This window comes from Miniopterus schreibersii (genome assembly GCF_964146895.1).
Source record: "Miniopterus schreibersii genome assembly, chromosome: 4".
Classification (NCBI taxonomy): Eukaryota; Metazoa; Chordata; class Mammalia; order Chiroptera; family Miniopteridae; genus Miniopterus; species Miniopterus schreibersii.
This window is the reverse complement of record NC_138105.1, coordinates 74557811-74583528: the sequence shown is the minus strand read 5'-3', so window position 1 is coordinate 74583528 and position 25718 is coordinate 74557811. Positions and strand designations below refer to the sequence as shown.

Here is a 25718-nt window from a genome sequence, read left to right as displayed (position 1 = left end):
TGCCACGAGGACCTTATATGTAAGAAAGAGGAGAGAGGAGCTTTTTACAAAGGGTTATGGGGGATGTGGTTGGGGACTCAGGGGCTTCTGGACCCTCTTGTTTCTCTCTGGGCTCTGTTTCCCCAGGGAAGGCTCCAGAGGAGGTGTGGGAAGGGTGCTGTGCTTTCTTTTGCCTGGTTCTTCAGCAGAAATTCCCCTCCTCCTTCTCCCAGTCCTCCGCCAGGTGTTTCTTGTGTTTTCTGCGCTCCTTGCGTGATTTGTGGTGGTGATGTTGGTGGTGGTGTTGGTGGTGGTGATGGTGTCGCCGCATCCGATGGGACCTTCTGGCTGCAGGGAAACGAAGGAAGACAGGGAAGTAGCAAAAGGTGGTAAGAGGCAGTGGCCTGAGGCAGCGGGCCTCCTGGGGGGGGGCAAATGGAGGAAACACCAGGCAAGCCGCTAAGTTCTCACTTATCTGCAAGGCTGTATTAGCAGGCAGGCATTTAGTCAAATCAGTGTATATAGTCATAAAATGTTTTAACTGGAGACTACAAATAGCTGGAAACATGTTGGGTTGTCTGGGGGCAGCCACTTACGTTTGGTACAGACAATTTGGGGCCAGTCCCACTTGCCATTACTCTGGCACCGGATGACGGACATGTGGTGCTGGACAAATCCTTCATCGCACTGGTAGCGCACAGTGGCATGGATGTTATACTTGGCCTTGCGGGCACCGATGAGTGAAGCATTCTCCACTGCTGGAGGCGGACCACACAGCACTGGGGACAGAGCAACCTCCAGTTAGGAAAGCTGCCCCAGTGGGGGCTGAACTGGTTTCTTCTTGTTAGGAATGACACACCTATCCAGGTCCTGCCCTTTGCACAGCTGTGACCTCACAGGGCTCTAGAAGTGACTGTGTCTGTCTCTTCCCCCCAGACCAGGAGCCCCTTCCAGGCAGACACCTTCTGGACACATGCCACCCCCCAATTCCTAGCCATGACAGGAATGAAGGAGATGGGAGGTAAGAATAATTTGAGCAAATGAAAGGAAGTCAGGATATGATAACTTGCAAAGAAATGGAAGCAAGAATGAACAAAAGTATAAGAGAAAGGTGGTGATGAGAATGCATGACAATGTTTTCTTAATATGTAAAGAGCTCTTACAAATCAATAAGGCCAACAAACTGATAAAAAATTAGTCAAAGGAGATGAACTGGCAGGTCACAGGAAAATAAATACATATAGATAGTCTATCAATATATGAATAGCCCGTCATTCTCATCCTTGATGTGCAAACTACAATAACACTGAGGTACTATTTTTTTTCATCACTTAGATCAGGGGTGGGGAATCTTTTTTCTGCCAAAGGCCATTTATAACATCATTCGCAGGCCATACAAAATTATCAACTTAGAAATTAACTATGAAAAAGCTCCTAAATTTATTGAATTTCAAGTCCCGGCTGCTGTTGCCTTGGCAGGGCCAGACCAAATGATTTTGCAGACCAGATGTTCCCCACCCCTGACTCAGATGAACAAAGAACAGAAAGTTTGAGAATGCATCAAGTTGGCAAGGGTGGGAAAAAATGGGCACTCCCATACAGTGCTGGAGAGTGAAAATTGAGCGGGGCTGACTCTTACATTTACACACTTGAAAAAAACCATGAACCTGGGAATGTGAGCCACAGGAGGGAAAGGGGGGAGGGTGACATCGTACCTGTGCCCTTCTTACAGACATAGGGAAGGTTGTAGTTGCAGGGAACGTCGTTCCAGCGCCCGCTTTCATGTGCCACCATCACCACACAATCCTCCCCGCCCGCGAAGAAATTGTCTGGTTGGTTCTCTCTCCAGTTCTCATATTGCTGCAGAAACGTGGAGCGGGGAGTGCTCAGGGAACCAGTATCTTGACTCAGACTCTGGCACTGTCCACCATGGGGCGCCCCTGGCAGACCACTCAAACTCTTAGGGACTCAGTGTTTCTATCTCTATAATGGGCACTGTTCTGCCTGCCCTGAGGGTGGCTGCCAGTGCAATTTGAGTCACCTCTCCTAGGGCTGGGAGGCTACAATACCCCCCTCCCTCATATCCCTCCCTCCTGTCTTGCTCCCTGATAGTCTGTTTCCAATATGGGTCACTCCAATATGGGTTAGATAAATAGTTGAACAAAAGGTGACCTCAGCCTGGAAGTCCATAATGGCTTCCCTGAGGAAGCAACAGGAGAGCTGAAGACTCAAGGAAAAGAATGATGCAGGCAGAGAGCAAGCAGAGGAAACAGCTAGTGCAAAGGCCCAGAGGCAGGACTGAACTTGTCCTGTTTGAGGAATGGAACAGAGGCTAGTGGGTTCGAAGATGCTTGATGGAGTTTGGGTATGGTCAGAGAGTGGGCAGGGGTCAGTGGAGGAGAAGAGGTGGATTCTTTTTCAATTATGGTAAAATACATATAACAAAATTTACCATTTTAATAATTTTTTTGTTAATTCTCACTCAAGGATATTTTTCCATTGATTTTTAGAGAGAGTGAAAGGGAGGGAGGGAGGGGGAGAGAAAGAGAGAGAAACATTGATGTAGGAGAGATACATCAATTGGTTGCCAGGGATTGAACCTGCAACCCAGGTACTTGCCCTTGATCAGGGGCAATCAAACCTGCAACACTTTGGTGTGCAGGCCGACGCTCTAACCGCTGAGCGCGCACACCAACCAGGGCTTATTTTAATAATTTTTAAGTGCCCAGTTCATTGCCATTAATTAGATCCACAAAGCTGTACTACCATCACCACTGTCTGTTGCCAGAACTTTTTCATCACACCAAACAGAAACACTGTCCCCATTAGCAGTAACTCTCCATCTCCCCTCCCCCAGCCCCTGGCAACCACAAATCTACTTTCTGTCTATATGAAATGTCCAGAACAGGCAAATACATAAAAATGGAATCATAGAATATGTGTACTTTTAAGTCTGGCTTCTTTCTTAGATCACCCACTTTTTTATGAATTTTGGGAGAGAGAAACATTGATTTGTTGTGCCACTTATTTATGCATTCATTGGTTGATTCTTGTATGTGCCCTGACTGGGGATCAAACCCATAACTTTGGTGTATTGGAATGACTCTCTAACCAACGGAGCTAGCTACCCGGCCAGGTCTGGCTTCTTTCATGGAGAATCATGTTTTCCAGTTTTATCCACATTGTGGTGTGTGTCGGTGCTTCATTCCTTTTTCATTGTATTTATCATTTGGTTGGACCACACTTTGTGTATGTGTTCATCTGTTGATGGACATTTGGGTTGTTCCTTTTGGCAATTATGACCAGTGCTGCTGTGAACATGTGTGTACCAGTATCTGAGTCCCTGCTTTCTCTTCTTTTGGGCACATTCCTAGGAGTGGAATTGCCGGGTCATGTGTGAATTCTATGGTTAACTTTTTGAGGAACTGCCAGACTGTTCTGCACAGCACAAGAAGGTGGGTCTTTATCTGGAGAACCATGGGGAGAGTCTGACAGGGCTTCAAGCAGGGAGAATCTTGATCTGGTGTATGGCTTTTAAAAGGTCCCGCGTACAGGATTTCCCTTCAGGGTGTGAAAGTATTCTGGAACTAGACAGAGATGGTGGTTGCACAATGCTGTGAACATACTAAATGCCACTGAATTATACACTTTAAAATGACTAATTTTCTATTATGTGAATTTCACCTCAATTTTTAAAGGTCCCCATGGCCACCAGGTAGAGGGGCAGGAGTGTAGGTAGCAGGTGTGTGTGAGAGTGTGGGGGCTGCTGCAGGGGTCCCAGTGAGGGATAACATAGGCTGAGTCCGCAGGGGCATGTAGGGAAATGGGAGCATCTCAGAGCCCACAGCTGGAGGGCCAGGCAGTGTGAGCAAAGGAGTCGTCCCCAGTCCAGGGCTTCTAGCCTCAGTCACTAGATGGATGGGCCCTCTACAGGGCTAGGAAGCTGGGTGCTTTGGGGCTTCGCTGAAGTTCATTCGCCACTCCAGACCTCTGATGGCTGATTTGCACAACCAGGTAAAGTGAGGCCGGAGCAAAGGGCCATGGGGCTCACCCATATCCCTCTGTTCTAGGTGGGACCCTAGTCAGCAGCCTGGTAGCAGAGACCCAGGCTCCCGTCACTCACCAGCCCTGTGTTGTCCGTCCACTGGAAATCCCTCTCCACGATCCTGTCATTCAGGCCAATCCATGTGTTTTCACGCCCAAAGCCTGCGGGGTTCGGGGTTCTTCAGGGCTGGGCTCCTGCCTCTCCCCAATGCCTAGGGTGCCAGCTGTAGGCAGGGTGGGGGGATAGGAGGGGAGGACCCAGCCCCTTCCCCCGCCTGGAGGTGGACTGGAGGGGAAAGGGAATGGAGGTGGAAGGGTGGAGGTGGGGTAGGAACCAAAGGTAGGAGGAGGGGTCAGGGAGGACCCACCCTCCTTCAGCCTGGGCACAGGCTGGAGGCCAGGTCCCCCCACTTCTCAGCAGATTGGGGCTCTGGCTGCTCTCTAACCTGAGGGGTAGCGGTGGGGCACAGAAAGGGCTGTTATTTGGCACTGGCCTTGCCATGATTTGTGGCTTAAACAAATGGCCAGAGTAAGGAATAAACAAAGACACGTCAGATCTTTGCAGAAATGAGAATAAGGGACAGGAGAGCCCACACGTGGCTCTAGACAGGGCAGCAGGGAGACCCAGTGAACCAGTTAGTTACTGAGGACAGAGGAAGTAGAAGAAGATGTTTGATTGCAGCGAAGAAAAAGAAACGAGTGACCCAGGGAATGAACAAATGAAAGAATTAAGGGACAGGAGTGGGGGGTAGGGGGTAGGGGGTAGTGGCCACCCCCTGGGCTGGGCCCCTCCAGGAGTCACAGATGAGGCCCCCACTGAGACTGGTCAGATGCTTCTGAGCAGGGGCCCCTGGAGACTGCAGCTGCCCAGTGAGATGGAGGACAGTGTCCTGAGATGTTTCCCAGGACAGTTCCCACCCATGTATGTTTCCCCAATAAAGTCTTTTAAAAGCCAAAATAAAAAGAAAGAAAGAAAGAATTAGGGGATGGGATAGAGGAAATGTGAATAAATGGATGGATGAACAGATGGCAGAAGGGTTAATGAATGAATCAATAAATGCTGGATTTAATTAATGCGACACTCTTCCTAGGTCCCTAAACAGCTCCTTCCTCATTTTATTCCACACATCACAAATGCTTCCCCATTGCCCTCTATCCCCTGGCCATTTTATTTGTCATCAGCATATTTAGGGCCAGCTAAATTATAGTATAAACTTATTTAATTGGGTATTTACTTGTTTGCCTATGTCCCCCACAAGAATGTTATTCCCTGAGGACAGGACAAAGTGCATCTTGCTCACTGCTGTGTCCAAGTGCCTGGGATGGTGCCTGGCATAGAACAAATGCTCAGTAAATATATGATGAATGAATGAATGAATGAAGTGAATATATGAATTAACAAATGAATAAACACATGGAAATTATTAAGTGGCCATGGCTTGCACTAATGAGCACAGCTTCAGAAAGGTGATGTCTTCAGAATCCTGGGGACTTCCCTGGCAAAAGGACTTCAGGGCCACCCCTGCCCATCCCAGAGTCCCTACTGTTAATGAAGTTGTGTTCCTCAGGTGAATGGATGCTGGTCAGGTGGCCAGCTCGGCGGCGGCAGTCCCTCTCAGCATCCTCCCAGGCCCGCCGATGGGCAAAGTACCGGTAGCAGTGGCCCTGGAACTTGTGCCAGCCGCGGTCACAGCCCTCCGTGTCTGGGAAGCAGGAAGGTAGTGTGAGGGGGGCTGGCCTTGGCCCGAGAGGCCTGCCCTGCTGGCCATGAGCACAGCCAGTTCACCAGAGAGAGGGCCTATCCAAGGTCACTCTATAGCTGTGTCACCCCTTTCCCTGGGCCCAACCCCCTCCCCCTGAGGCTCTGGTCTCTCCCTTTTACCCCACCCCTCCCATATTCACTTCTTTTCTTTGTTGCTGGCCACAGATTCAGCTGGAAAATCATTACACCCATTCCCTCTAGTCCCACTTCTGATGTCTCCTCTGATCTGCAGGACCACACCCTCAGTGTGGACCTAGGAACTCAGGAAATAGTTTCAGAAAGACCTAAAGTTTCCATCCTGGCAAAGGGCCCAAATAGATATTTCTCCCAAAAAGATAGACAAATCACCAAGAAGCACATGAAAAAATCATTAGTCATTAAGAAATGCAAATCAAAACCACAATGAGATATCACCTCATACCCACTAGGATGGCTATAATTTTCAAAAATGAAAAGAACAAGTGCCAGTGAGAATGTGGGGAAATTGGAATCCTTGTACACTGCTGGTGGGAATGTAAAATGGGCAGCCACTGTTGAAAACAGTCTGGTGGTTCCTCAAACAGTTAAACATAGAATTACCATATGACCCAGTCATTCCACTCCTAGGTATAAACCAAAAAGAATGGGGGGGAAGGGGGGAAAGAAAACAGGTATTCTGCCCTGGCTGGGTGGCTCAGTTTGTTGGGCACTGTCCCATGCACCAAAAGGTTGCAGGTTCTATTTGGGTTGCGGGTTTCTGGCTTGACCCCCAACCGTGCAGGAGGAAGCCAATTGCTGCTGTTCTCTCACATCAATGTTTCTCTCTCCCCTTCTCTTTTTCTCTCAAATCAATAAAAATATTTTTAAAAAATAAAACAGGGGTACCCAGCCAGTGGTTGAGCGACAACCCAGGAACCAGGGGCTTGTGGTTCAATTCCCGGGCAGGGCACATGCCCGGGTTGCAGGCTCAATCCTCAGTAGGGGGTGTTCAGGAGGCTTCTAATCAATGATGTTTCTCTATCATCAATGTTTCTATTTCTCTATCCCTCTCCCTTCCTCTCTCTCTCAAAATCAGTAAAAACCTATTTAAAAAAAAAAGAAAACAAGTGTTCAAACGAAAACTTGTACATGAATGTTCATAGCAGTATTATTTATATTAGCCTCAAGGGGAAAGCAACCCAAATTACCCATCAAGTGATGAATTGATAAGCAAAATTGGGTCCATCCATACTATGAATATTATTCAGACAAAAAAAAAAGAATGAAGCACTGACATGTGCTATAATGTGGATGAACCTCAAAAACATGATGCTGAGTAAAAGAAGCCAGACATAAAAGACACATAATGTGTGGTTCCATTTATATGAAATGTCCAGAACAGGCAAATCCACAGAGACAGAAAAGAGATTAGTGGTTGCCAGGGTTGGGTAGATGGAGAATGAAGAGTGACTAGTAATGGGGACAGGGTCTCCTTTTAGAATGATGGAAATATCTTGGAACTTGCTAGAGGTGGTGACTGCAAAACACTGTAAATATACTGAATTCCTTTTGAAGTGTATACTCTAAAAAGTTTAACTCTATGTTATGTGAATTTTATCTGAAAACAACAACAACAACAAAAAAAACAGTTTGCCTCCTGTTGGACTCACAGCCATGGAACCAGAGATGGAGACCTGTGGCCAGGCACCCACACCCCCTTCTGTTTCTGGGGTCTCAGCAGAGTCTCACCTTTCTCACAGAGGCTGCCCCCATAGCTTGGGAGACAAAGGCAGACGAAGGTGTTGACCTCATCAATGCAGGTACCTCCATTCTCACAGGGGCTGGAGACACAGTCGTCAATGTCTGGAGGGGAGAGGAAGGGGCTGAATCAGAGGTCAGCCTCCCCTTGGTTCCCAGTCCCCACAGGAAACCAGGCAGAAGATGGGGTCATGATCCTGCTATCAATCCAGGACCTAAGTGCAGCAGCAGTGGCCTTACAAATGGCTCCATGTCTCTGGAGGTCAAGAGGGTGGAGCCTCACATGATTAACATAACAGTATTAATGAGAGCAGATACCACGGGGCTGGCTGGGGCCAGGGTATGCAGAGCATTCCACCTGACTTCAGAGTGATGAAGGTTATACTCTTGCCCACAGACCCACAGAATGTCAAAGCTGGAGGGTCCTTTTGGGATGTGGAACCTAGGGAAACTGGGTTCCAGAGCATTTGCAAGGACTTGCAGAGTCACAAAGCTGTTTGTAGAGACAGATATCCAATTGAACTTCCTCTTCTACCACTCCTGTGTAAGCAGTGCTTGAGGCAGATATAATACCAGGCAAGTCACTTCCACTCTCTGAGACTCAGTTTCTTTTTTTGCAAAGTGTTAATAATAATGGTAACTCCTCAAGGGTGGTTATGAATGGAGAGTCAACAGAAGAGCTCAAGAATTTATATCACTTATACTTATTGTTATATCTTTATAATTAGTATAGTTGTGAAGGTTATGAAATTGATGAGATGATGCACAGAGCTCAAGAAATTGTCTTATTTATATTGTTATAAATTCATAATTTGTCATATTTCTTGTGTTGGGGTTTGGGGCTAGCATCCAACCATTCTGCTGGTGGTACCTTCTCCCCTGCCCATCCAGGAGAGGGCAGGATCCCCTGGAGCCCTTGGCTGGAAGGGATCTGAGCCTTACCATCCCTTTGTCTTCTCCTCCCTTACCCCTGCCTGGTAGTAATGGGAAGCAGCATACCAGAGCCTGGGCCTCCAGGATAACAGCTCAGTTGGCTGGTCCTGGGGCCAATTTACTGGATCTAAGGAGTGAGGAGGGAAAGGGAGCATCTGAAGCCAGCATTTTGTAAACTCTAAGTTCTCATGGGGATGGCCACTGGGGTAAACAAACCCCAGGGCTCTGGAGTCAGACGAGTTCAGGTTCAGATCTCGAGTCTGGGTACTCACCGATCTCACAGTTCTCCCCAGTAAAACCGCGGTCACAGCTACAGCCATATATGGTGCCATTGGCTTTACAGGTACCCCCGTGCAGGCAAGGGTTGTTCTCGCAGGGATCCAAGGGGGCTGCAGGATAGACAGGGGACATGTTTGAGGACTAGTCAGGCCACTAGATCTGCCTTCCTAGAATCCAGACCTCAGGCACCCAAAGCCCTCTGGCTCAATCCCTCTCTGTGGAGTCCCCTCTATAACTTCCCAATAGGTAGTCACCACCTTCCTCTCATGTGCCCCTGTAACAAGCTTACTCCTTCCAGAAACTGCCCTCAAAGCATCTTGGGCTACCCTGCCTGTGACAAAGTCCTTTCTCTGACTGAACTGGAATGGGCTTCCCAAAGCTTCTCTTAAAAAGGCATCTTCTAGAACATGGATTTAAGTGTCCTCTCTGACTTGTCCCTCTCTTCTGGACATACACTGCTGGTCATTGCATTTCTCACAATTTGGAGCACAGAGGTAGACATAAGGTTCCAGATGGTGGGGTATGAATAGCACTAGGAAGAATGAGAACCATCATCTCCTTCGTTTGGGCTCAACCTCTTTTGGTGCAATTTCAGTAGTTACATTGTGGAGAGGTGGTGGATTATAGTGGTTATAACCATGGACTCTGGAGTCAGAGAGTTTAGTTCAATCCCTAGCTCTGCCCCTCACTAGGTGACCCTAGACAAATTACTTCTCTGAATTTCAGTTGCCTCATCTACAAAATGGAAATAAAAATAGTTTACCTCTCTCACAGCCCTCATCATAATGCCATATCTGGCTCTGTATGTATTAACCTGGAGCCTCTTGAGGGGTCTCAGCATTGCTCAGCATACACCAGGCACCCAGGGTGCATTTAGGAACGTGGGTCCCTGTCCCCCTCCCCAATCATTTCCTCCATCAGCTGAGTTTCCTTGGAGGTAGGAGGATCTCCCCTCCCCATCTTGGGGGCCCAGATGCCTTGGTGGGTATTCTCTACCCTGAAGCCTGGGAAAGGCAGATCAAGAACCCCCATCCTACCCCAACCAACCCCCTTCCCTTGTCAGGGCAGCGTCCAGCACTTTCACTGCAGACACTAGAACTGAGGCCCAGAGAAGGGAAGGGCCTGGCTCAGTGCCACACAGCAGGACAATACAAGGACCAAAACTGAATTCCAGGGCTTCAGTAACCCAGTTTAAGGCCCTCTTTCTAGCCCCTATAACCTAGAATTTGTTTCTGTTTTGGGCTTGTCCAAAGCCTTACAAGAAACTGAGGTGGTAACAAGCTGTCACCAATTCCCAGGTCTCCTGGTCTCCGCCCTCACCCTCCATATTCTCCCCATAGCTGCCAAAGGGAGCGTATGTAAACCTGAGTGAGGTCATGTCCCTTCTCTGCCTAGATCCTTCCATGGCTTCCCATTGCCCTCAGGGGACAAGTGAAGTCCTCACTGCGACCCACAGGGCCCTGCAAGATCTGCCCAACATCTCCCTGCCCTACCTCTTGCTCTCTCCCATGCTCACTTTGCTCCAGCCACATTGGCCTTGCTGTTCTTACATGTCAGGCAGGGTTCTGCTTCAGGACCTTTGCCCAGATTGTTCCCTTTGCCTGGAACACTCTTTCCCCAGATCTCTGTATGGCTCCTTCCTCACCTTCTTCAGGCTTGTTCAAATTTCATCTGGTTAGAGAGGGCTTTTTTATTCCCCTTCTAGAAACAGAAACAACCACTGGCATCCCCCATCTCTTGTTTCACTTGTCTCTTTGCCTGATCAGTTTCTAACCTCAAATATAATTTTGTTATTTATTAGGATCGCTGTTATATGTTTGTGCCTCCCCCCAGAGCAGTGATGTTCCCCATGGCAGGGATATATAGCTATTTAAGTCTAAATTCATTAAAAGCATATAAAAGTACAAGTGTAGTTCCTCAGTCTCACTAGCCACTTGCAAGGGCTCAGTAGTCACGTGTGGCTGGTTGCTAGTGTATTAGACAGCATAGCTCCAGAACATTTCCATCACTGGGAAAGTTCTAGAGTGCTGCTCTAGAATGTCAGCTTCCAGAGGACAAGGACTTGGTCTCAACATGGGCCAGGAACACAGCCAGCATTCAATAATTGCTTGCTAACTGAATGAAGGTAGCGGCTGGCCTTCCTGCAGGGACAGAGGCCAGTCCCTGGGGTGGTGGCATGTGCCCCCATGGATTGCCAGAGGGGCCTGTGGCTGTGTCTGTTCCTAGTGCTGCCCCAGCACGTGTGTGCACATGCGTGGGACTGCTGGGCATGGGACTATGTGAGCCCCGCCAGGTGACCCAAGCTGCCGACAGCTGCCCACGGACTGGCGGTGACTGAGTCACTTGCTGGTGCTGCATTTATTTTTGGCCTCATTAGCATTTCTGCAGCAAGCTTTGGGGTGGGTAGGCACCCAGGTTCTCCCCCCTCTCCCTGCCCCTCAGCGCTGCCAGCTTCATTCCAACCCAACTGCCATGGGCTCTGAGGGAGACCCAAACGCACTTTCCTTTGCACCCCTCTGCATAGTCTCCCTCCCCCCTCTCAGACACCCCTTCTGTAGGTCTTTTGGCACTGAGTCTCCTTCCCGCTGCCCATTTCCTACAGCTAATCTCCTCTGCTCCCTCCAGAGCAAACTCACCCTTCCCAAGACCTCGGGGTTTTGGGTTTTTATTTTTATGCAAACAAAATACGTGTTGTACAGCCTAGTTAGTGGTTGAGATAGAGACCATGCTGTTAGTTGGCCTGGATTCAAACCTTATCCTTGACAGTCCCAGCTGTATGACTCTGCACAAGTCACTTGACCTCCCTGTGCCTCAGTCGCCCCGTCCTACAGTGAAGATCATACTAGAACTTGTTCCACAAGGACATTATATGGATTAACCAAGACGATTCCAGTCAAGTGCTCAAACAAGCCAAATACCATGGACAGTCACCAATAAGCATCAGCCTTTATCAATTCATGTGTCTCTGTCAGGGGTCTGCCTGCCTCCTGAGCATCTAAGAAAAGAAAATCTAGCCTTGGACACAGCCCAGAGGTGACAGGGTGGGTGACGAAACCCTGTACCTGCTATTTCCATCGTGTACACTTTGTCTTCAAAAAAGGGAGCAAGTGTAAAACCAATTGTGTTAATAAGGATGTTTTACAACTCAGAAAAAGTGCCTTTTAATTAGCTGCTGATTTTTTTTTTTTTTTAAGCTTACTTGACCAAAAAAACAGCTCAATAGGCAGGATCTAAAAAAAGGGCCAGAATTTGCAGGTGAGCTTTGGGCAGACCTGGCTCCAGGAGAACAGGGTGGTGGTTTTTTCTGGATTCTGCTGGGCAAAGAGCAGCTAAGGCTTATGCAGACTTGGGCTCCCACTGAACTCTGGCCACTGACTAGTTGGTAGTGACATTCCTTCCTGAGCTTCAGTTTGCTGTCTGTAGTGGGGGTGATAGCCCCCACTCCCACCTCTCCCCAGTGCCCACTCTTCCTGTGCTCAAGGTCCCCCACAAACCACACCACTGAATTCCAGCTGCAATTCCCACTATGCCTCCTCCATCTGGCCCCACCTGGGGGATGTCTGTGTCTAGCTCTGTCTTCCTCAGGCTGGGGCATCACTGAAGGCCAACCCTCAGCATTAAACAGCACCGTCTAGCTCTGTGGCCATGAACCTGAGTTGTTAATTGAACCAAAATCAAACTCCACTCAATGCCTCATCATTCCCCCAATTCTCACTGTGCCTTTGCCCAGGCTGGTGCCTCTTCCAGGAGCACCTTTTCTGCAATTCAACTCACCTGAGTTCCCACCTCCAATGTCATTCCCTGCTAGAAATCTTCCCACTCTGAGCTCCCCAGGCACCCTGGTCCCCAAGCCCTGACCACAGTAGGCTGGATGAGGCCATAAACTTTGAACTCACTCTGCTCTGCACTCCCATTTGCAGGGGTCCCTGGCAGGGCGGGCTCCTCTCCACTTGCTGCTTCTTCCACACTGGCACTCCCTGCAAGGACCTCCAGCTCAAACTTGTCCAGGACCCGAGGGGCAGGAAGCAGAGTGCTGGGGGAGTCCCAGGGCACTGTTGACTCCCCTGAGGACACTGACACAGGCTTGTCCATGCTGGCTGCCACAGGTGTCCAAGGAGAAAGAGTGGGGTCCCCCAGGGGGCTGCCCTCATGTGGAGGGGCCAAAGCTCCCAGGGTACCCTGGGTCACCATCTGGCCCTCCGGCTCTGGGTGGGGTTGGGAGCTGAAGGAGTCCATTGTGGATGTGGCCAGGACACCACCCTTGTCTCCCTGGTCCGGAGACATGAGGGACGTCGCGTCTGTATCCACAGCTACTTGAGGGTTCATGGTGGGGCTTTCAGCTCTTTCAACCATGAGGGATGCAGGTTCCCAAATCCTACCAGCATCACCAGGGTCCACTGTGGCTGTGGAATCCATGGGACCCACTGTACCTCCTTCATCTGTAGCAGCCCAAGGCTCCAAACTCAGGGAGACTCCAGGGTCCCCCAACGGTGCAGAGGGGGGGCGGGGGTCCAGCTCCTCAATGTGCAGTGAGGGCCATGTGCCCTGTGCCTCTTCCACAGTGGCCTGTGAGCCTGAAGTGGTGCTCTCTGCTGTGTTGAAGGCCCCGGACTCAGACCCCGAGATTCCTCTCTCTCCCATGGGCTCAGTATCTGTCTCTGTGGGAGTGAAATCTGCTGCTACATTCCCAACCACAGAAGCCTGTGGGCCAGATCTGGGGTGCTCAGCTTTGTTGAGTCCAGTGGGGCTGGTCCCTCCAGTTTCTCCAAAGTCTGCCCTGGGGGCATTCGGACTGGCTCTAGCTTGTGTGTCTATGGCTACCTGTGAGAGGGCCGTGGGACTTCCTGCTCTGTGGTCACTGAATGTCAGGAACAGGGCCTCTCTACCTTGTCCTGTCAGATCCAAGGAGGGGGGCAAGGAATAGACCTCTGGATGGATGGAGTCCTGGGGACCAGCCTGGGTCTCTGAGGCCAGGGAAGGTAGGGCAGCAGCCATGGCCTCACTATGGCCTTTTACCCCATTGGTCTGGGTAGGGAGGGGTGTAGGATGTGGTAGGAGCCATACTTTGGGACCACGAAGCATGGCCATAACAGGGAGGTCTAGGGAAGTGACCATGGGGGATGCCTCCCAGGGAACACTGCTGGGATCCTCTGAGGGGCCGGGAGCCAGGGCAGCGGCCTCTGAGGAGGACCAGGGAAGTTTGGGGGTGGCCAGCCTCACACTGGGGCCCTTGGCTTCCTCCAGCTCAAGGCCAGGGGCCCTGCTGGGGCCTGGGATGCTGGGTAGGACCACTGTTGGGCGCCACAGCCAGGGCTCTGGGGGGCTCCTGCCACCAGGGGAACCTGCAACAATATCAACAGTGACAATTATCTCTCAGCAGCTCCTTCCTTTGAGTGTCTCTTTGGTTTTGCCTGGGGATAGAGGGCTTCTGAGGCCAGAGGACCCAGCAGGGATTCAGAGCCTCCTCCCCCTGTCCCCCTCAGACACCCACTCATGTCTCACCTCCTCCATGGACCCCACTCACCAGCTCCAGGCACATCCACCTCGTTGGACAGCACAGCCCAGGGGCTTTGGCTCCTGCCACTCCCTAAGGAGTCTGGGGCTCCGGTGGCCAAGGGAGGCTCCACATGATTCCCAGCAGCTTCTGGGGTGGGGGGCGGGGCACTGACCACCAGCCTCCCCTCCAGCCCTTGCTGGGATTCCTGTTGCTGGAAGTGGCGCCCGTTCAACCCTTTAAAGCGACCCCTCCTCTTGGGCATGAGACTGGCTGGAGTCGCCTTGCTGTGCATGCCAGCTGAAGTGCCTGCCTCTGGGCTGCTGGAGCAGGGCTCCAAGGTGCTCAGCCACACCTCCTTAGCCTCCAGGGAAGGCTCTGAGGTTAGTGTGGGAACCCCAAAAGCAGGGCTGGGGGTCTCTCGAGATTCCCGTTTCTCTGCCAAGATCAGAGGCTCTTCCTCCCCACTGGACAGCAGAGGCTCCTGGAAGTCAGGGGTGACCACTTCCCCTTCCCCCAAGCTGGGCTCCAGTTCTTGGGCTGGGGGCCCTTCTGCTGACAGAATCTCCCCCTCCTCCCCAGACGAGGGGGTCTCTGGGTCTCCATGTTGTGGTGTAGGGTAATGAGCTGTGGGAGAAAGCACAAGAGGTTGTGTTAGGCTCAGGGGCTGGGAAGTTCTTCAAGCATACTGCAGCACAAACCTTCTGTGTGTGTGTCTCTCTCTGTGGCTCTCTGTCTCTCTGGGTGGTTTCTGGAATCTCCCAGACTGAGAGAGGGTGGTGCAAAGTTATCCCCTGTTCAGGCTTGCACCCACTTCAGGGTCAGAGTCAACTAGTCCCAGTCAAAGGGTCAAGTGACAGCTTGGCTCGTGGATGAAGCTCAGGCAGTGTTCACCTCTCCTGGCAGGTCAGACCTGGGCCTTGGCTCCTTACCCCGGGGGGTGGGGGTGGGGGGCAGAAAGCGCCTGAGGGGCGTGGATTTCTTCCCCCCACCCCCTAAGTAGAAGACTTAACTCTTCTGAGTTGAGGTTTGCAGTTTGAGGCTGCGGCTACACCCAAGTGCAAGAGTCATTCCTGGTCCCATCCCTGGGGAGGTGGCCTGGCCCAGGGGGCGTGGCTAGTCGAGGTATCACTTCCTCAAGGGGTGCTTCTGAGCGTGGCTCCAAGTAAGACACACTCCATACGAGGACGTGTCTTTTCAGGGACCTCAGGACTTATAGCCCATTCCCTAACTACCAGCCAGAGCTTGGGGCCCATTACTAACCCAAGAGTGGGGCTCCAGGGAAAGCCCGGCTCAGGTGCGGGTCCTTCACCCGGGGCGTGGCTTATCGCGGAGCGGTTGCCACGAGTCCCTCCCCTGCCCAGATCCCGCCTCCACCAGAAAGCAGCGCTCCCGGGGGCGTGGCCTTGCCGAGGGCAAGCCCTTGGGCAAGGCCGCCACTGACGCACCCTCGGGGGCGTGACCACCGGGGACGCCCTGCCCGGTGCGTCGCCTCTCACGCACCGCGGAAGCAGTAGGCGTCGAAGCGCGTTTCAGGTGCGGGGAATCCAGTGCGGTTGGCGAAGCGGTAGACTGTGCGCACGCCCGGGGCGGGACCCCCGCAGCGCCGGCGCGGCGTCTGGATCGGGTAGCGCACGCTGCCGTCAGCCAGCCAGCCCGGGTCGCACTGGTCCAGGCCCTCGTGCCAGGCCAGGTGCAGCTGACCCACCGACGCCAGCGCGGCACCCTGGCGGCGGCACTGGGCGCGCGCGCCAGCCAGGGTCAGCCGGCGGGCTGGGCCCACGTAGAAGACTTCGCCTGTGGGAAGGTGCGGGAAGGCATAAGCAGAGATCAAGGGTGCCTGGGGGGCCCTACCCTGGAACCTAACCGGGAGGTGGGGCTCACTTCAAATAGCCCGGATCTGATCGAAGAGGTCGCTTTAGCTTCTTTTTACAAATGAGGTATCTCGGGCTTCAGAGAGGGGGAGGGGCTCGGTGAGGGGGGGAAGGGCGGATAGGAAGGAAGAGAGGGGCGCAGGGAGGGGGAGCAGCTCAGATAAGGGGACAGGGCCTCTGAGAGGGGAGAGGCGCAGATAGAGGGAAAGGGCACCGAGAAGGAGAGGGGCTCAAGGAGGGGAGCAACGCTCAGGGAAGGGGTGGGCCCACATCTTCGCTGCAGGTTTAAAGAAGGATGAGACAGGGGGGATCTAGGTTGGGGAAGGTAACAGTGTCTCAGGGAAAGGGAGGGTCCTGTCAGCCCCAGACTTACCCCCCAGCTCCCGGGCAAAGCAATACACATCGTAGAGTTCCTGTGGGTCGCGCCTCCCATAGCTCCTCACCCCTGGAAGGCTGCTACGGTCACCGTAGCAACCAGGACGGGACTGGGTGATAGGATACCTGACAAGACAAGGATGTGTGCTCCTAGGGCCCCCAAGAACCATCTTTCCCTAGGGGCTAGCTCTCCATCTCCCCACCCTGTGCACCCCCTCACCGAACAGTGCGGTCAGAGAGCCACCCAGCGTCACAGTTGTCAAAGCCATCCTCAAAGGCAGCCTGCAGGTGTCGTGGGGCTGCAATGGTGGCTGAGCTGAGACGACAGGCCTCTTGGGCCTGGACGAAGGTCAGCGCATAGCGATCCTGGGCTGCCCGGTAGTGGAACACAACACCTGTGAAGGAACATCCGGGATCGGCGCAGATTTATTCTGGATTCTTCAAGAACAGACCTCCCTCTACAGAATGCCCCCCCCCAACTCCTCAGTCTGATAATAATACTAAAACTGCTGCCCTACACTGCCCTGTACCACCTTTGTTCACTCAGCACCAGACATGGCACTAGGACAATGGTGGGGAGTGAGACTGATATGCCCCCGTTTCACAGATGAGAAAACTGATAACAATGGCCATAAAGGGCTAGAATTTGTCAAATATTTACTATGTAAAAGGCATTTATAAGCATTATCTCATTGAAATTAAGGCTCAGAGAGGTTCAATGACATGGCCAGGGTCACAGCCATTTTGAGGCAGAGTCAGAATTCATATCCTGGAAGATCTGACTCCAAAGATAGCACTCTTCATGCCCAGGGCTAGACTCTTGAGATAACAGGAGTCATGGAGAAGAGTGAGAGATTCTGCCATTTAGGAATTAAGTACATGCATTGATAGGGGAATCACTGGCAGCAATGGAAGATCAAAGGCAGTTATTGCCTAGTCTAGGAATGGAGGCACAGAAGGCTTCCTGGAGGAGGTGACATGTAAGTCAGGCCCCAAAGCCCATTATTGAATGGGCTTTCTGTGACTCCAATTCTGATTTAGGGATGAAAGAAATGGCTGAGCAAGACAAAGGAATGAAACATTTTGCTCCATCTTTCAAACTGAGAGATGGCAGTTGCATCTCAGTCATAATAATGTCCCTAGCACCAGGCTGGCATGTTGTAGGTGCTCAATATTTGGCAGAATGAATGAATTCAACAAACCCATAAGTGGAAATCCCTTCCTTCATCACTTACTAGTTTTCTTTGATGTTTATTGGTTTTGAGAAGCAAGGCCTTGGAAAAGGGATGACTGGTTAACCCCATAAAATATGCAGTGAGACACTGTTGGGTGGGGAAGACTATAGTCCAGGACAGGGATGCAGGGACTTGCCCTTGGCCAACAGAGGTTAAGCGACATTGACTTCCCATAGGAGTTCACAGGATGTTTTTCACACAATCCATTCACTAAGTCATTTGTCAAATATCTATTGGACATCTACTGTGCCACGCTCTGTTCTAGAACTTTGCTTTAATAATAAGCAATTTATTTGCCTTGTTCACCTTGATAAGTTAAGAAAACAGAAACTACACTGGATATTTCAACAGCAAGAATTTAATACAGGAATTAGTTAAACAGGTATTTGAGGACTGTTAGGGACTTAAACCAAGGTTGTGAAATCCTATGGAATCCTGTTGTCCACAAGAGACTGAGCAAGAGTAGTACCTGTTGAGACCTGCTTTGTGACTTTATCAGAAATATTGAAAGGGAATCACTGTTCAGGGAGTGAATTCTAAGGTGATATTCATTGGGTGGGCTTCAGGTTCAGCTCCTCCCCCTCCCCGCCTTGGCCCCCCCCTGCCCTCAACTGACCGGTCACCTCCAGGGATACCAGGTCCTGCTCATCCTCGATGCCCCTCACCACCTGGCAGCGGTAGAGCCCGGAGTCGCTGGCCCTCAGGGGCCCCAGTAGCAGCGTGCCGTTGGCCCGGTGCTGGGGGTAGGCAGGCAGAGACACGCGTCCCTGCCAGCCCTTGGCCACTCGAACCACGTTGTTCTTGGCCACCAGGATGGGCAAGTCCTGCCACTGGCCTGATGCAGTGCGCACCTTGGTCCACTTTATCCGAGGGGCTTCTCCAGCTGCACCTGGCCGTGGCCACAGAGTGAAGACACAGGGCAGGGCCACCAACTCCGCCAGTGCAGCTCGCATAGGACCAGACCCCACCTTCTGCATGCGGAGCCCCTTCTCAGCAGCAGCAGCAGCAGCAGTGGCAACAGCAGTGGTGTCCTGTGTACCTGGGGTAGGGAAGGTGGAGAGAAACCTAACGCAGAGGCAAGGACCAGCAGAGACTATTTCCCTCGCTTTATAGGTAGGGAGAGTGAGGCCAGAGAGATTAGGATGCTTTCACATCATGATGCAGTGCACAGATCTGTGATCTGCACCCCAATCTGTGAGCAGCAGAGGAGGGATGGGGTCAAATCTCTTTGTAGTTCTGCCTCCACTTAGAGGCCAGGTCCCAGAGGCCAGTTTCTCTGTGTCACTAACTCACTGTGTAGCCATGGAAAAGTCACAGTCCTTCTCTGAGCCACAGTTTCCCCAGAAGTTAAGGGAAAGGTAGCCACTGGGAGGGAAATACGTTGTGGAGCACCTTCTATGTAACAGGCACCGTATAGATAGCAAGCAACCCATCTGATTTTCATAACCATCTGCAGAGGTAGCTATGTTTCATCATCCTCTTTTGGGGGGGTTGAGGAAACTCAGGCTCAGAGACATTATTGTACTTGCCTATGGTCACAGAGCAATTCTAAAGCCTGGGCTTTTGACCATCACTGGAGAGATGCCAGGGAGATGAACACAGACCTTTATTTCTACTGCCCTGTCCATGACAGACATCACTAATCAATGTGCACACTATTCTCATTCCTCCCTTCCTCTCCCTCCCCCATTCCCTCTCCCTCCTCCACTTTCTTTCCCTTTCTCCCTCCATCCCTCCCTCCCCCTCCTTTTGCTCTCTCTCCCCAGCTCATCATAGCAAAATGGTGAGAGGCAGGAACCTCCAGCCTTTGCTGGCAATGACTAAAAATAACCTTTCAGGTGTCTTTTTGGCTTTTGACTGTTCAAAGACCTTTTTCATCTATTCTCATTTTATTTTCCACTCCAAGCCAGGGAACCAGCAGGAGAAGACTCTTGAGTTAAAAAGCTTCCCAATCTTGTCCAGACCCCCAACCTCTCCCACTGCACAGGCCAACTCACCCTGTTCCCCATCCACCAAGAGCAGCATCTGGAGCACCAGGAGGCCCGAGGCCCAGACAGGTATGGCCCCCATCCTGGACCTGGATTGAGAAGGAAAGGGAGGGAGGTGTGAACACAACCCTTCCAGAGGGTTGGCATGGAAAAATTAAGTCCCCCCTCTACAGATCTGGAAATGGGGATTCAGACAGGCCAGTGGGTCACTCAAAGTCACACAGGCAGCAAGCAAGGGCAAAGCCAGGATCCAAACCCAGGACCACCTGACTTCAGAATCCCAGCAGTGATGTCTCATGGTCAGAGGTATGGGTGCTGGAATGAATCAGAACCTGGAGTTTTCTCTGTGTCTGTTCCTTACTGTGTGACCTTGGGCAAATAGTTTAGCTTCTCTGTGTCTCAGTTTCTTTGTAGGTCAGATGGGGATAACATGAGGTACTTGAAAGGAATCAATGAGCCAATACATATAAAATGCTTAGAATTGCCTGGCATGAAGTAGATTTCAGCTGTTATTATTATTATTGACCTTAACAGAGGCAAGATCAAAATCCCACTTTTCAAGTTGTCCTCCCCCATCAGACTTGGGGGGTAGCTCCTAAAGGGCATCAGCCAGTCCCAGTCTGCCTGGGTCCCCAGTCCTGGCAACAGGCTGGCCTCCAAGCCAGCCTTTAATCTGGGTTTTGTGAATGACACCATTCTCAGCTTCAATTCCAGGATTTGTTTGTCGCCAAGATTCTATTCTTGTTTCTGGGATTTTTGAGGTGCTGCCAAGTCCCAGCTGGAGGATGGGCCTTTCCCCTGCCCACCCTCCCCTCCCCCTGACTTCACACTGCCTGGCAAAGATGCCTCCTAGGTCTATAGAGATTCTGGCCGTGAGTCCAGCCTTCTACATGGGTTGTGGCCCATGGGCATAAAATGGACAATTATTGAATTTGAACTGTAAGCAAGACCCATTCCAAGCACTAGGACATAGCAGTGGCCTCCCTGACCTAACTTTGTTCCAGAGACTAGAAACCCCAGGAAGGGGGCCCCTCTGGACAGACTCAATAGGGCTCAGGAGGTGGGGGCAGATGAAGAGTTAGAACGTCACCTATAAACCCAGCCCTTGCACCCCTCTACCCAATAAAATAATAGCCCTGAGAGGAAAGTGTGGGTGGAGTCCAGAATGGGGGGCTGTGGGGGAGAGCTGGCCCCTCCAGAAGGCTGTTCCCAGATCCCAAAGGCCTCTGCAGGGTGGCCGAACCGGGACCTGTCCGTGGTGCTGAACTCGGGCAGAAATGCGCAGCTATGCCCACTTTGTCTACTTGTGGTGGGGCCCAGAAGGCTAGTGATTTGCTTAGGGCTGCACAGCAGGGTAGAGGCCAGACACTGGGACCATCTGGCTGGGTATTAGAGGGTGGGGCAGGTCTCTGGGCTCCACCTGCCCCAGGAGGGTATTAGAAGAAGGCTAGTTCTGAGAGCTCTCTCTCCACCCCCACCCCCACCCAACTATGATTAAGAGCTCAGATGGCAGGGCTTCAAGCCCTGCCTTTGTTCCCTACATGTTACATGATCCTAGACAGACTGCTTTATCTCCATGCCTCGGTTTCCTCACCTGTAAAATGGGGATTATCCTGCATGTACCTCATGCTGTGAGAATAGAATGAGCTAATATATTTAAAGTCCTATAAGTGTTGAATTAAAAAAGTTTTTTGCGCACAAAGCCTCATGTACATAACTCAAATATACAGAAGTGGTCCAACATGGTGACAGACACAGTTTCGGGTACCCCCCCACACACACATATGCCCTCCTACACACTGTCAGTTCTCTCTACTTGCACCCTCACACACCCACACCCCTTCTCTTAAAATATCTCCTCCCCAGGGCCTTCAGAGGTGAACATTAACAGAGCTGTCTGGGGCTTGTCCCCTCATCAATAATACATGAGCTTCATGAATATGCAAGTAGGGGTCTACAGGGTGGTGGCAGAGGGATGTGTGTGTGTGTGTGTGTCCATCCCTTCTCACACCCACCTCCTGTCTCAGTAGACGCTGAGTGAGGGCGAGTTTGCCAGTGGGCATTTTTGTGTGTTTGTGCCTGAGTGTGCAAGAGGGTACTGTGTCCAGGTAAGGATATCCATGGAGTTGTGCCCTGTGGTGTGGGAACTTGTGCATAGTTCCCCAGCAGCTCTGTGCATTGGATGGAGCATAGTAGACCCCCTGTAGTCTCTGGATCTGTGGGTCTGAGTGCCTCTTGGCAGGGAGTCAGGGAGTATATGAGTGTATAGGCATGATTGTGGAACTCCTTGGAGGAGAAAAGAAGCCGGCTCAGTAAATCATCCCAGGTTGCCCCTTTGGGACCTGAACCTCCTGCCAGTGTCTCCCCTTTAGTGTTCAATTCTGCACATACACCATATCTCAAACCCCCATACCCAGGGTTCACACTGTCAATCACATTGAGAGGACCCTTACTGTATACATGGGACACAAACACAGCCATGCACCCCAGACTCAGAGCCCAGGAGACACACACACATACATAAAGATTCACAGTGACATTAACAAAGACAATATGGGCACTTACAAGGCAGGCAGCATGTCTTCTGCACAAAGACACACACCCACATTCTCAGGCTCCCCATATAAACCCCTTGATGAGGCCATACCATCAGACACAGCTCCTCACACACACACATGGCAATGCCAGCCCCAACACAGCCCTGGCTAGATAAATGTGGCCTTCATGACTGATGGGCACATATCATTTTGCTACCTGGTATTGTGGCCCCTGGCACAAGTTTCCTGACAAAGACAATCTCTATCACATTAGATTCATAGAGGATCCCAGGCCCCCCCTCCCCCGTGGGTATATACCCTTTCCCGGCATGGGGTAGACACACAGAAAGCTCCCATCTCCTGGGGGGTCATCTTCCATTTGGGAATGCGCAGAAGCTAGGGAGGCTGCTGGGTTCTGGGGTCCCATGGTCTCCCCACCCCACCTCCCTTCCCTTCCCCCAATTCCCCACTGGGGCCCAGAGCCAACCCTCTCTTCAGCCTGGCTGTCTCCCATTAATGCTGTTGAGAGGAACAAAGCCCTGTGCACAGGGATGGGGGCCGCTGCTGCCCAGGCTGGGTCTGGGGTCCCAGCCCCCTACTTCCCAGCGCCTGTGCCTCCAAACCAAACCATGACTTCCACATGCAACCATATGGACAGATGGAACTGTAGGGGTGAGGCAGGGGTCTGTGTCTCTGTGAGGACACCGTCAGATATGGAGGTGCTTGTGGTAGCCCCCTTCATTAGACTGGTGCCCCTCACAGGTCCTGGGGATCCATAACTGGTGCTTTAAGGGGCTCTGACTGGTGCTTTAGGGGGCTCTGACCCAGGTAGTCACCTGGAAAACCCAATATGCTCCCTGGGAGAAGGGACAGCACCCCAACTCCTGGTCTGAGGGAACAACAGGGACCACCTTGGGATGGAGTCCCCAGAGCCTTCTCCCTGAGTCAGGATGTGGTGATAGAACATGGGCCAAAAAGACAGGGAGACCACAGGGTACCCCTTCCCCTTGGCCCTTCACTCTCAGTGCAGACCCCCTTTCATCAGGCTAAGGCTGATATGGGGCCCCCCTCCTGCTTCAGTCCAGCCAGGCATCCTCCATTCATCTGCAAATTGGGAATCCCCACTTAAAATCCTAGGCTGTCTCAACTCAGACACTGGGGTGCCCTGTCCCAGGGTCCCCACAAGGCATCTTGGTGTGCCCCTCTTCTCTCTAAACTCAGGGTGTCCCTTCTCTGGCCTTGGTTCCCAGTGCCCCCTCTCCAATTCTGAGACCCACCCCTAACCAGGCCCCTTCCCCACCATGGGATCAGTTCAGCATTCCCTAGGCAACCTTTCCCCCAAATCCGAGTGCCTCAGGCATTACCAAGCCCCCTCCCAGTTTGCGTTTCCTTCCCAACCCGGGGCTTTCCTTTCCCTCTTTCCCATAGCCCCCCTCCCCATTTGGGGGGCATCTATCTGATCCCAGGCTCCCTCCCCAATCCCAAGGACCTCTCCCCCAACATAGCCCATTCCCTGCGACGGACCCTCACCTGGCTCCTAGCTTGGATGCATCCCGGGGCGGTCGCCTGGCACAAAGGACGCTCAGCTTGGCTCAGGCGCGCCAGGTCCTGCCCCTGCGCCCAGCACTCGGCTCAGCTCACCCCAGCGCCGCCACGGCGCTTATAAAGGGACCGCGGGGCTGTTTTGCGCATGCGCCCATGCCAGCCCGAAGCCTCCGGCTGCGAGAGGGAGGGGCCCCCTCTGCCTAAAACACGCTCTCCGCCGGGTCCTTCCACGGCTTGCCCCGCACTGGGGAAGACTGCGCCTTACTCCCTCTCATTCGCCTCCCCCCAGGAGCCAAGTTAAATGTCCCCAGCTATTCCACGGTGGGCGTGCCCCATCTTACAGATGGAGAAACTGAGCCCCAGGGACACAAAGTTAATCCCAAGGTCACGTGGAGGGGAAGGGCGGAGCTGGGATTCTAACCTTGGCCACCGCCTAACTCTCCAGGGCACACGCTTGAAGCAGTTTTGATAGTTATTATTTTACTCCATTTAAAGAGAGAAAACTGAGACTCAGAGAATAGGAAGATCCCTGGGTTCCAAAGCAGATAAGAAGACATGCAAGGTGGAAGCTCAGGTGTGTCACACCCCAAAGCGGTTGTCACCAGCTCCAGCCAGAATGTACCGTTCATTCATTCCTTTGTCCAATCAGCATTTATGGAGCACCTGCTGCGGACCAGGTACTGCTGTCACAGGAATACTTTTGCTTTAAGCAGGGGGCGTGTGTGTGTCTTTGCAGGGAGACCCCAATCTTAAAAAGCCTAGGTCCATGCAATGGAATATTACTCAGCTATAAAAGGGAATGAGGCACTGATACATGGTACAATGCGGATGAACCTTTAAAACATGCTGAGAGAGGTCAGATACAAAAGGCCACATATTTTGTGGTCCTGTTCATATGAAATGTCCAGAACAGGCAAATCCACAGGGACAGAAAGTAGATTAGTGGTTACCAAGGGGCTGGGGGAGGAGGGATGGGTAGTGACTGCTAATGGGTACAGGGTCTCCTTCTGGGACGATGAAATGTTCTAGAACTAGACAGAGGTGATGGTTGCATAGTAATGTGAATATGCTTAATGCCATTGAGTTGTACACTTTAAAATGGTAAATTTTATGTGTATTTTACCGCAATGAAAAATGGAAATGAAGGGGGGGAGCTTAAAGAGGTCAGTCTCTTCCCCTTTCTTCCTTCCCACGGTCCTAGTCTCTCAGGGCTGACAGTGGACTGCGCTGGGCAGAGGGTCTGTATGTCCACCAAAGGTCCTGCATCTGTGTGTGTGGTGTATGTGTGTATATGTGTGTGTTTGCGTTTCTCTGAGGGTGGGTCTCAGTCTGGTGGGGGGACAGAAAAACAGGGGACAAGATGTTTGCAGCAAAATTACCAAAGAGGTGGTGGGAATGAGTGAAGGATGAGGGAAGACCCTGGGGAAACAGGACTGCCCAGGCTTCCATATGTATCGATTCTCATGCCTGTGGACCTAGCCTCTCAGTCTGGAGGTGGGTGCTTCATTTACTGTCTAACTCCTCATCACAGAGGAGGGATGGAGGTCAGTGATCATGCTGATGTGCCTGCAGGTGACAGGCTGCTGTGACAGGGTGCAACAGGGGCCTGGGGCCTGGGTGTGGTAGGGTGATGTGCTTGGGAGCAGGCAGCTTGACTTTCCACGAGCCCTGCATTCAAACCCCTCTTCACCTCTCCTGACACAGTGACTCTGGGCCAGCCATTTCATTTTGCTGTGCCTCAACTTCCCTGTCTAAAACAGGGATAATTAAGAGTCCTTACTGCCTGGCCGGGTGTGGCTCAGCGGTTGAGTATCAGCCTAGGATCCAGGAGAATGCAGTTGAATTCCCAGTCAGGGCACATGCCCAGGTTTCGGGCTGGATCCCCAGTCGGGGGTGTGCAGAAGGCAGCCGATCAATGACTCTCTCATCATTGATGTTTCAACTCTCTCTCTCTCCC

General features: G+C 51.8%; 1 protein-coding gene across 1 annotated transcript in view; it reads right to left on the bottom strand.

The window, feature by feature from the left end:
* The window catches only part of NCAN (neurocan), a 26136-nt gene extending 2239 nt beyond the window's left edge, over positions 1–23897 (bottom strand). Inside the window, exons 1-15 of the mRNA XM_081135539.1 lie at positions 23747–23897; positions 19689–19768; positions 18308–18730; positions 16677–16851; positions 16455–16582; positions 15711–16004; positions 14238–14834; positions 12610–14055; positions 8707–8823; positions 7493–7606; positions 5568–5726; positions 4103–4185; positions 1695–1839; positions 576–758; positions 1–327 (exon numbers count right to left, since the gene is read on the bottom strand). The exon at positions 1–327 is cut by the window's left edge and continues 2239 nt beyond it. Coding sequence (XP_080991665.1) covers positions 182–327; positions 576–758; positions 1695–1839; positions 4103–4185; positions 5568–5726; positions 7493–7606; positions 8707–8823; positions 12610–14055; positions 14238–14834; positions 15711–16004; positions 16455–16582; positions 16677–16851; positions 18308–18730; positions 19689–19761 — 4083 coding nt within the window. The 5' untranslated portion in view covers positions 19762–19768; positions 23747–23897 and the 3' untranslated portion in view covers positions 1–181. The remainder of the gene's footprint in view (positions 328–575; positions 759–1694; positions 1840–4102; positions 4186–5567; positions 5727–7492; positions 7607–8706; positions 8824–12609; positions 14056–14237; positions 14835–15710; positions 16005–16454; positions 16583–16676; positions 16852–18307; positions 18731–19688; positions 19769–23746) is intronic.
* Between the last annotated feature and the right edge of the window lie 1821 nt (positions 23898–25718).